The sequence below is a fragment of the Bufo gargarizans genome, chromosome 4 (assembly GCF_014858855.1).
Source record: "Bufo gargarizans isolate SCDJY-AF-19 chromosome 4, ASM1485885v1, whole genome shotgun sequence".
Lineage (NCBI taxonomy): Eukaryota > Metazoa > Chordata > Amphibia > Anura > Bufonidae > Bufo > Bufo gargarizans.
Window position 1 is genome coordinate 495,192,459 of NC_058083.1, and position 12,251 is coordinate 495,204,709.

The 12,251-nt window shown below is 46.3% G+C and overlaps 1 protein-coding gene across 2 annotated transcripts in view; it reads left to right on the forward strand.

Annotated features, from left to right (window-relative positions):
• Window positions 1–12,251, forward strand: part of SRBD1 (S1 RNA binding domain 1) — a 204,828-nt gene that overhangs the window by 15,622 nt on the left and 176,955 nt on the right. For both annotated transcript variants that reach the window (XM_044289689.1, XM_044289690.1), the window contains exons 6-10: window positions 544–710; window positions 3,425–3,542; window positions 5,195–5,333; window positions 7,071–7,167; window positions 10,691–10,832. In XM_044289689.1, coding sequence (XP_044145624.1) covers window positions 544–710; window positions 3,425–3,542; window positions 5,195–5,333; window positions 7,071–7,167; window positions 10,691–10,832 — 663 coding nt within the window. The remainder of the gene's footprint in view (window positions 1–543; window positions 711–3,424; window positions 3,543–5,194; window positions 5,334–7,070; window positions 7,168–10,690; window positions 10,833–12,251) is intronic.

Here is a 12,251-nt window from a genome sequence, read left to right on the forward strand (position 1 = left end):
TGGTATGTGCTACCAATGTCTGATAGATGCCGGTCTCGCTTCTGAGACCTGCCCCAATCTCCAGAACAGGACCCCAGAAGTGAGTAGAGAGCAGCCTCATATGCACAACCGCCCTCCATTCACTTCTATGGGACTGCCGAAAATACCAGAACACTAGCTCGGCTATGTCCGGCAGTCCCATAGAAGTGAATGGAGGCTGTTTTCGGAACTACCGTAGAAATGAATGGAGAATGGTGTGCTCTCATTCGCTTTCGGGGGCCCATTTTAGAGATAGGTTTGGGTCCCACCTCTGAGACCTGCATCTATCTGACTTTACTGATATATCCTAGCGATATACCATCAAAGTCTTCAAGACGGTGCCTTCCGCTCATATGTTACCTGTCCAAGAAGAAAGCTTATTGTAATGTTTTCTCCTTGTCACGCTTGGTCTGAACGTGGATGCTTTAATGTTGGATCCAATAAAAGTTCTGTTTTTGTTGATGGTTGCACTGGGACCACTATGTTATGCGTCATATTTTCTCATCTTGGCTTTTTCTTCTTCAGGTTTTATCAGATAGAACAAATATTGAACCCTGGGTTTGCTCCAACCTCATCCAGCTCTTTCAGGATGAGAACACCATACCCTTCATCGCTCGGTACAGGAAGGAGCTCATTAACAACCTGGATGCAGAAGCCTTGAGAGAAGTACAGCAAAGCCTAGAGGAATTAAGGTGAGATCACAGGATTCTTCACAGTTAAAGCAGGTCTGTCACCACACTATGTTGCTCTGTATGCGGTCTGCTGCACTGTATGACCAGATAGCAAGGCGCCGCCGCTTGGTTAATAGAATCTAATACAGAAGATTCATAGTTACAGAGTCCACTGTATTTATGAGGGGAGCGCACTCACCTCCTTCCTTCCGCTCACTGTTAAAGGGGTTTTCCCATCTCTGACATTGGGGGCATATTGCTAGCCACCCCTGGGACTCGCACCTACAGAATGAATCCTGCAAAGTACCAGATGGCGCCACTGCACATGCGCGGCCACCCTACATTCGATCCTATGGGAGTGCTGTCACACTCGGCTATTTTCGGAAGTTCCATTCAAAGTAATGGGAAGCCTGCTGTGCAAGCGCAGTCACTGCTCCTTTCACTTTTATGGGGCTGATGGAAATAGCCAAGCAAGTGCTCAGCTATTTTCAGTGCTCCCATAGGAATGCATGTGTGGTGCCCCTTCCTGCACTATGCGGGTCCCAGAGGTGGGACCCACACCCATCATACAATGGGGGCATATCCTTGCAATATGCCCCCAATGTCAGAGATGGGAATACCCCTTTAAGTAACTGCTGCTGTGTATCTTACTGTATACACTGCAGCTGTAAGTGGCAAACGCTTAACACTCTACTCATTTGGGCTTCATGTACACAACTGTGCATGTTTTGCAGTCCACAGATCGTGGATCTACAAAATAGGGGTACTGGCTGCGTGCATTCCGCAATTTTTCACTAGAATTGCCTATTCTTGTCCACAAAACGGACGAGAATAGGAAATGTTCTATAATTCGTGGGGTGGCCAGATGGATGCAGACAGCACACTGATGACATTTGTGCGTTGTCTGTATTTTTGCAAACCCACAGAAATAAATGGGTCTATGTGCAATCCATAAAAAATGCGGATCGGACGTGGACCCAAAATACGGTTGTGTGCATGAGGCCTTTTTTGTTTTGTACATTTGGATTAATGGTACAGCAGACCTGTCCCTGTCATATGCAGCTGGCAGGAGGGCATATTACGGTGACCGATTAGCATTACTGCGCACTCGCTCTATATAATAAACCAGGGTGGTAACATATATAGCCGTGCAAGAGCTGGTTGTACCGTGGTCATGGAAATTATATTTCTACTAGCAACCTGTGGCTCTCCGGCTGTTGTAAAACTACAACTCCCACCATTCCCTGCTGTAGGCTGATAGCTGTAGGCAGACTGGGCATGCTGGGAGTTGTAGTTTTGCAACAGCTGGAGAGCCGCAGGTTGGCCAGCCCTGGGATAGTGGATAGCAGGGGGATCGCAGGGGGGTCTGACCACTAGGACTCCCTGTGATCCAGAGAACGAGTGTTCCCTGAGTCCCCTGTCTGAATGGAGTAGTAGTCTGAAAATTAGTCCACTGCTCCATTTACTTCTATGGGACTGATGGAGCGTAAGTCCCAGAGAAATGAATGGACTGGGGACCAACATGCCTACTACACAGCTCAGCAAGGCAGCAGTGCTAACTGCTGAGCCTCCATGCTGTCCATTACGAGATATGTGTCTGGCAGAGAGCACATCTAATCCCTGATGGGTAAGAATGGTAATAACATGAAGGCAAGTTCCTGTATCCCCCCTGGGGTCGTGGGAGACTGTGCAGGGGAAGAGATGACTGTAACAGGGAGTGATCCTTCTTCCCGGCGTCTCCTGCAGCTCCCTTTCCCTTATACAGATACAGAGAACCAGCAATTAAAACGTTTTGTGCTGCCACCATCTTTATTCTGCACCCAAACATTGCACCTAGCATATTCGGTTAGGTCTCATTCGGAAGCTAAGATTTGGGGCTTTAATAGGATGCCAAGACCTACCCCTTATATTCAATTTGCAGCAAGTGCTTAAGGCTACATGCACACGACTGTATGTGTTTTGCGTTCCGCAAATTGTGGATCCGCAAAAAAAACGGATGACATCCGTATACCATTAGTTTTTTTTTCTTTTTACTGATCCATTGTAACAATGCCTAAAACGGACAAGAATAGGACATGTTCTATTTTTTTTGCGGGGCTACGGAATAGACATACGGATAGCACACAGTGTGCTATCCACATTTTTTGCGGACCCATTGAAATGAATGGATCCGCATCCTATCCGCAAAAAAAAACAAAAAACGGATCGGACACAGAAACAAACAACGTTCGTGTGCATGTAGCCTAAAGCTGTGATGTGCGGCATATGTCTTTGGCAGTGAGAAGGTTAAAGTGAGTTACGTGATGATCCTTTCCTCCCTATTGTTCTCCTGTGCTCGCTCCTTTCAGAGCAGACGGCCGCAGGCAGGGAGTGTAAAGGACTGGCAATGCCAATGTCATCTTTCGCCTGCCACCCCGGCAGAACAGTACACGAGACCAATAAGCCCTGGAGCTTTGACCATGACTGGCACAGCAGATGCCCATCCAATGGATTCATCCATATAATGTGGTCCTCTCCACTGGCAACTAATTATAAAGAAGAAAGCAGGGTCTGTAGAAAGAGCATTTGTCCTGTCCGGCTTCTTCTAGTATAGTGCACTCCATGGAGGATAGACGAGAAGTTGATAAGTAACAAAGCTAGCCAAATCTTTTGTGTCTGAGAAACTGACTTTTTTTTTTTTTTTTTACAATTGTCTAAAACCAAATTTAGCAATTTTTTTATGTTACTTTGATCAGGTCAGTTTCAAAAAAAGCTCACAATCTGGTAGAAAAACTAAGGAAAGAAGGGAAACTGAACTCCAGCCTACACACCGCCATGCTGAACTGCAGAACAATGGATGAAGTCGAGCATGTGGTTAGTATATGCCTGTATACATATATAGATGTGCCATGTATGTGTGGTATTTGCATGTATGGAGTATTAGGGCATGCCTCTTAATTGTTGAATTCAGGTGTTTTATTCAGTCCCATTGCCACAGGTGTATAAAATCCAGCCCCTAGCCATGCAGTCTGCCCTTACATTTGTGAAAGAATAGCTCGTTCTACAGAGCTCACTGAATTCCAGCGTGGTCCTGTAATAGGATGTCACCGCTGCCACAAGTCAGTTCCTGAAATTTTTTCCCTCCTAAATATTCCACCATCACCTGTGAGCGGTATTATTACAAAGTGGAACCACAATAACTCAGACGTGCTGAGACACATAGGGGCACACTTAGTAACACCGGCGTTATAGATGCCGGTCTCAATAACCCCTACACCTGACGGTGGATCCGCTGGAGGTATGAAGAGGCGCCGGCCTCTTCATAACTTCGGCGGATCCACCACTTCCTCTAAATGTAAGACAGTTTCCGAGCTGGCTTACATTTAGGCCTTTTTCTACGCCTAAAACAGGAGTAGAAAATGATGAATAAGACGGCCCTGCCGGCCTGTTCCCTTCCCTTCCCGTGGTGCGCAACGTGGGAGAAGTCGCAGATTGCGGCGCAACAGTTAGCACTCTGCCCCTGAAATATGCCTAATATAGTCGTATTTCAGGTGAATAAATGACTCCCATAGTGTATAAAAGTCACCAACACTTTGCTGTCTCCATAACTGCAAAGTTAAAACCTCCTCTGGAAATAATCTGAGCACAAAAACTGCTGTACCAGAACTCCATGACATGGGTTTCCATAACCGGGCAACTGCATACAACCCTCACATCACCAAGCACAATGCCAAGCGTCTAATGGAGTGGTGTAAGAAATGGCGATACTGTACTCTGCAGCAGTGGAAACGTATTCTGTGGAGTGAGGAATCACACTTGATGAGTCTGGGGTTGGTGAATGCCAGGAGAACGTTACCGGCCTGACTGCATTGTGCCAGCTGTAATGTTTGGTGGAGGAGAGATAATACTGTGGGGTGTATTTCAGGGGTTGTCCTAGGTCCAGTGAATGGAAATCTTAATGCTTCAGCATGCCAAGACATGTTGGACAATTGCATTGTCCTTCTGCCTTTGTGGGAACAGTTTGGGGAAGGCTCTCTCCTGTTCCAGCCTGACTGTGCCCCAGTGCACAAAGAAAGGTCCATAAAGGCATGGTTGGGGGAGTTTGGTGTGGAAGAACGTGACCGGCCCACACAGAGTCCTGACCTCAACCCCATCCAACAACTTTGGGGTGAACTAAAAGACAGACTGTGAGCCAGGTCTTCTCCTCCAACATCAATGTCTGACCTCACAAATGCTCTTCTGGATAAATGGACAAAAATTCCCACAGAAACACGCCAAAATCTTGTAGAAAGTCTTCCCAGAAGAGTAGAAGATGTTTTAGCTGCAAAGAGATTACCAACCCCATATTAATGTCTATTGATTTAGAATGAGATGTCATCAAAGATCCTGTAGGTCTAATGTGAGGGTGTCCCAATACTTTTTTCCATATAGATGTGCCATACATATATAGTAACTACCTATATGCATATACAGATAAGGACAGGACTTGACCATAGAAGTAACTTCCTCTCCTATCTTCTATCTAGTACACACCTTACAAAACTGGAAGCAAAGGCACCAAAGCTCAGAGAGCCAGGCAGCTGGGACTGGAAGCTGCTGCCAAAGCCCTGATTGAGTCCCCCCAACAACTTAACCTTCATATGTACATAAAACCTAACACAGAAGGTAAGCTTGAAATGGGATATGTCTTAAAGGGGTTGACCCATGGACAACATGAACCACCTATCCACAAGATCGATAATAAATGTACGACCACTGGATCATGTGAACAGGGGTCCCTGAGTCCCCTGTGTGAACAGAACAGTAGTGTGAATGTGTGACCACCGGTCCTTTCACTGTCTATGGGACTGGAAAATATAGTGCTCAGCTTTGGCAGTCGCATGGACTGCTGGTCACACATAGACACTGCTGCTCCGTCACACAGAGGATTCAGGGACCTCCATTCTTGTGATTGCTGGGGGTCCCAGCAGTTTGACCCCCAGCAATCACACATGTATTACCGGTCCTGTAGATAAATGTTAAATAGTGGGTCCATCAGGAATTGCATTTATAGATTACATGATCATCATTATGGGTTGAATATGCCGAATTACAGCCACCCAGGCAATGCGGTAACAGAACTGCCAGCCGGTGAGGTCAAGCACCAAGGCCGAGGACAACTGGCGTGTGTAGACACAAGAGCCTGAAGCCTGAAAACTCTCCAACCCTCGTGACAACTCAGCCAGATTTAGCCTTGTCTTACAAATCACCTTCCAGACATCCTAAATCACTGCAATAGTGGATGCGTGGATCTGTTTGGATGGTAATTTGGGTACACATAAGAGTCCCTGTGACAAGTAGTGTTGTCCTAGGGACATGTGAGTATAGTAGCTGCAGGCTATGAGACTGTAATATCAAGGCTTCTGTAAAGAAACGGGTTATTCAAAATGTCTGTGGTCACATTAGCTGTGGAGGTTCCCTTTAAAAAGTGTTTTTCAAGTATATTTTTTTCAGTATAAATACACTTTTGGGTAATTATCTATCTTTACTTAGGGTTGTCCAATGCTGGAACCTGCGGTGATCACAGGTACCAAAGGTCCCTGAAGCCCCTCTCTGAACCGGATGGTAGTGCACATGTAGACAGTGCTCTCATCAGTCCCCTAGAAGTGAGAGGAGCAATGCGCACTACCACTCCATTCCAAAAAGGGGCTGGGGGTCCCCTGGTGATTTCTGGGGGTCCCAGTGGCCGGTCCTCCCCGGAGATCTGATATTTATCAGTTATGGTGCAAAGGGGGCGTAGCTTCATGGAAAGGTTGTGTGTATTTTAAGGGGGCATGGCCTAGGTGTGACATGTTCCACTACAATTTTGGTGTTCAAATCTGTCCGAAAGTAAGCCAACCAATAATTAGTATAGAGTTAGACAGGTTTATCGTCCAGCTTGAGCCCCTGTGATAAATCTGGTGCAAGTCTAGACGGCCGTCTACACCGTTTAAAGGGTTAGTAAATCTGGGCTGTTGTGTAATTAACAGGAATTAAAGAAGAATAGTAGTTGTTATTTCTTGATAAACTGCACAAGCGCAGTGTAATACCACTAGAGGGCAGTGTAACACAACAGATCTCGTGGCTAATCTCTTCTGATTGCATGATCTGCCATTTCCCAGAGATCCAGTCTTCCTTCTACCCAATTAATCACCTCCAAGTAAACAAAATAATTGGGATTTTTGATTTGGGGCGTTTGTGTGTAGTACAGCTTTCATGTGCTGACATCCATACACTCTACTGCATAGTGCAAAGTATACAGCACCATTTCATTGCACAACGATCCTGAAACCATACGTGCCATATTATGTATGGTCTTAACATTGGGCATGTTTTTTGATATATGACCATAACCTATTACCTGTATTCCGCTTTCCATTAAAGGCCTATTAACACTTCAGGACATAGAGACGGGCGTGCAGCACATCTTAGCAGACATGATTGCCAAAGATAAGGACTCGCTGGAGCACATTAGAAATCTGTAAGTAGAGACACATGGTACCGTCCGTATCCGGCGCTTGTCATTCTGTGCAAGGTGTTTTACGTGTTAATGCATTTTAGATGCTGACCCCCGTAAGGATCATTTCTCCCAAGAGAGACATCCAGCACTCCTGGCTTATCTCCGAGGAAAACTAAAGGATCAGGCGAAAATACCCACTTCGCCCAGTACTTTTCTGCCTTGACATCATCTGTCAGAGAAGAGCTGAGAGCTCCCCACACACATTGGACTATTGGCCGGACCCGCTGTTGTGGGCAGATTTGGCCAACAATACCCTAATGGGTATGGGGGTCTTTAGGATGAAAGGACAGCAGTGCTGGTTTTTCCCTTCACAGTGACGCTCCCGTCCATGAGAAGTGCAGGACCCTACAGCACAGATTCCGGGTGGCCAGGAGCGCTTCTCTGCAGAAAAATGCAGAAGGGACCTTAGGCCTCTTGCACACGGGCGTTGCTCGGCTGTTCCGTGCATTGGGGACTGCAATTTGTCCCCAATGCACGGGCAATCTCCGTGTGGCTGCCGCGACAGATCCAGACCCATTTAACTTGAATGGGTCCGTGATCCGTCCGCACTGCAAAAAAAAACAAAAAAAAAAAAACAACACGTTTGATTTTTTTTGTGGAGGCCAACCTCCGTTCTGGATTCAAGTGAATGAGTCTGCATCCATGATGCGGTCACTGCCGGTGCCCGCATATTGCGCACCTTCTGTTTGCGGGCCGCAATACGGGCACGGTCAGGCAACGGCCATGTGCACGAGGCCTTAGTTCCTTCATTCTACAGATCAGCAAGAGTCCCGGACGTCAGATCACCACCCATCATAGTCTTATGGTATATCGGTCTGTCCCTCCCTCTAAAGCACGGGTAGGCAACCTACGGCACTCCAGCTGTTGTGTAACTACAACACCCAGCGTGCATACTTCCTCTGCTCTTCACAGAACTCTCGTAGAAATGAATGGAGCATGCTGGGAATTGTAGTTTCACAACAGTTGGTGTGCCGAAGGTTGCTGGTCCCTGTTCTAAAGGACCTGCAGCAGGTCTCGGTCACACTGCAGCAGGTCTCGGTCACACTGCAGCAGGTCTCGGTCACACTGCAGCAGGTCTCGGTCACACTGCAGCAGGTCTCGGTCACACTGCAGCAGGTCTCGGTCACACTGCAGCAGGTCTCGGTCACACTGCAGCAGGTCTCGGTCACACTGCAGCAGGTCTCGGTCACACTGCAGCAGGTCTCGGTCACACTGCAGCAGGTCTCGGTCACACTGCAGCAGACAGTCCCACCCGCATCCAGCTGCTCAGCTTACAAACACTGGGCATTACACACGAATTGTCCTTCTTGTTCCTGAATTCCTGAGCACAAGTTTCCTGTTTCACTCCAGAACAAGCTTTTCTAAGGCAAAGACCTGATAGATTTTAAGTGTCTCTCAAAACTATTTTATGTGCATTTTGTGCTACTTGTCTATAATGGGGTTGTCTCACTTCAGCAACTGGCATTTATCATGTAGACAAAGTTACTACAAGGCACTTACTAATGTATTGTGATTGTCCATATTGTCTCCTTTGCTGGCTGGATTAATTTTTCCATCACATTATACACTGCTCATATCCAGGGGTTACAGCCACCGCTGCAGTGCAGATACGAGGAGGCTGGGATGGGAGCTGCTGCGCATACGTGCCCATACACACTCCCGCGGTCCTGGGCACCAAACAGGCCGGAGCTTTTTCCTATAGTGTGTAAGCACGACCACTGCTGCTAGGTTGCAGGATGGTCATAACCCCTGGATATGAGCAGTGTATAATGTGATGGAAAACTGAATCAAGACAGAAAAGGAGGCAATATGGACAATCACAATACATTAGTAAGTGTCTTGTATTAAAGGGCATCTGTCAGCAGTTTTGTACCTATGACCTGTTACATGTGCGCTTGGCAGTGAAGGTATCTGTGTTGGTCCCATGTTCATATGTGTCCGCATTGCTGAGAAAAACAAAGTTTTAATGTATGCAAATGAGCCTCTAGGAGCAACTGGGGCGTTGCTGTTACACCTAGAGGCTCAGCTCTCTCTGTAACTGCTACGCCCTCTGCACTTTGATTGAGAGGCAGTGAAAAAATCATCACCCCCTGGCCCTGTCAATCAAAGTGCGTGAGTGCGTCAGTTGCCGAGAGGGCAGAGCCTCTAGGTGTAATGGCAACACCCCGTTGCTCCTAGAGGCTCATTTGCATATATTAAAACTTTATTTTTCTCAGCAATGCAGACACATATGAACATGGGACCAACACAGATGTCTTCAGCTGCCAAGTGCACATGTAACAGGTCAGCCAGTGTCATAGGTACAAAACTGCTGACAGATGGACTTTAACTTTAAACTTGTCTATTGTAGTGGCCACTGTAGAGGAAATGTGCTGCCAGCTTCATCTTCCACCAGCAGAATTAGTTATTTGCCAGGGTCTTGTGTTAAATGTTCTGCCTACGATAATGAAACCTCTTTAAGAAGAATATAAAAAAATTGAGTTGGGAGCCGTTCATTTTAGGGGGAACCTGTCACCAGAGTTTTAGTCATTAAAGGCTATGGACACTTTTGGGGCATTTTTTAAAATAATTATTGTATTTTACTCGTTTTGGGCTAAAATCTTTTTTTCAATTAGTCTTTATAAAAAATAAAAAAAAATCTAAAATTTTTACTGGTTTATCCAGGAATTGATATTGATGACCTATCTACACGACAGCAAGAGCAGGACAAATGTACCTTTTGTGGAGCTATCCTCAGAAGTAGTGTGAATATTAAGTTTTATTCTGCTCCTGAAGTGCCCAAGCTGTGCAGCTTCCCTGTCAAGTGCTCTCTACATTGAAACTGCTTCACAGCCGCTCCCCTCTGCTGTGAGTGGCGGCAGTAGCATCCAACCAAGAAGACCACTACAGTTGTCACAACTACGTCCGGACACTTGCAAGAACAGAATCTGGCAGAATAAAAGTTTATATTCTCAATACCCCTGATGAGAAAAGCTCCACAAAAGTTACGTTTGTCCTGCCTTCTCCAGCCCTTACTGAGTCCTGTCAGCAGTTTAGCATGGTCAAAACAACTGCTGACAGATTCCCTTTAAAGGGATTGTTCGGGTATAGGTAATGATTACCTATTCTCAGGATAGGTCATCCATATCAGATCCGTATACAGATCCATAGTGGGCGTGCCAGGGTACTGCAGCTCAGCTCCTGTTCGAGTTAATGGGAGCTGCGCAGCAGTACGCCGGCGCTGGAAGCCTTCTGCTTCCACATTAAAACTGATGAGCTATCCTGACGACGCTTCTTGCAGCAGAGGAGCAGCAGTGCTTAGCCCCAGGCCTGAACTTGGAGGGAATGTTGAGTTTGGCTAGCAGTGACGTTTAGTGCGCCAGTATGCCTGCTCAGAACTGCTGGATGTGAGCACACTGCTGGCAGGACCAGGTCCGGGGCGCTGGTGCTGCGCACTGTATCTATCACATTGCGTCATCCAGCCATTGTTTTATTTTACTTCCAGCTGCAAACAGAACTTCGTCACCCTCCACTCCACACTGGCCAAGTCAACCGGAAAGGAAAAGGAAGGAAACGTGAAAGACGTCGACAAATTCCATTTATATCACAACTTCACTTGCAATATAAATCGAGTCCAGCATCACCAGGTAAAGCCTTTGAGGGACATTTACGATGTGATTTACACCACAATAGCGGCGTAATAAAGCCGCTGATTTTGTTGCACGCCACATTTGCGCCAAAATCTGTGACTTTTCCTCCTTCATGCCACTTTTCAGAAGTGGTGAGACTAGGGCAGGGAGGGGACGTCGCTGCCGGTCTGCCACATTTATATTTATTCACGCCTCACTGCCTGGAGGCTGCCGGAGATTTTAGACTATCGCAGGGCGCCAAATCTGTGAGAGTCGTGCATCTCTACATAAATTTGCCGCATCCTCCAGTGGCCTAGGAGGAATTTAGACCGGCGAAGTAAACCCCAGTCCTGATAAATGTCATCCTTCGTCTTTATGTTTACACGCTCTCCATTGTAATGTGGACCTTTTGCCTCCCCGGACCCGTCTGTTGTAGTAGATGCTTGTATTCCGCATGAAATAACCATTCTGAAACTTGTATTTTTATTTAAAACTCTGTATTGTGCTATTCCTCTAGTATCACTTCTAGAAATGTATGGGTCATTTAAAAATGGGGAGTTACCAATTGGGAGGGGGTATGTCTACACTGTCCTATCAGATCTGACCGTATCGCACTGTGTAGGGACACACCACTTTGACAAGGACGATAGTAACACCCAGTTATTAATTTATTTATACATTTCTAGCTGGAATAATAGAGGAATGTCCCAATACAGAGTTATAAGAAAAGGTGCCCCACAATTGTTACTTCACGGGGAATACAAGTATGCACTAAAATAGACCTGTCAGGAGAAGTAACTTGACATTTTCTAGTGGTTATGACATGATATACATCCATTACATGTAACCTGTATATGATCGCTGGAACCCCCAGAGGTGACATTGAGACCTTTATAGTAGATCAGTTTTTAGATGGGAGTTTTTCTTGTAAGGTAGAGATGAGTTAAAGGCAGTGTCTCATCTTTGGAACCTCTTTTCATCTGTCCCATTAGGGCACAGGGATGTCATGGTAAAATGGAAGTTAAAGGGGTTGTCCAGGCTTTTACTGTTGATAACCTATCCTGAGGATAGGTCATCAATATCAGATATGTATTAGGATGCGGAAAAACTGAATGCCTCTTAAAGGATTCAGTTTTGCATTCCGTCCTAAAATTCCGTTAACAGAATTTCATAACGCAAAATACTTGTACTCTCCGGGCATATGTAGTAAAGTGAGGCTTATCGAGCCCGGCTTCATCTGCGCATGCGCTGGATCCCACAGGATGATTAAAGGGGTTATCCCATCTTAGACAATGGGGGCATATCGCTAGGATATGCCCCCATTGTCTGATAGGTGCGGGTCCCACCTCGGGGACCCGCACCTACAAGGAGAACGGAGAGGAGAAAGTTGAGGAGGGCACACTGCGCATTCGCAGACGCCCTCCATTCATTTCTATG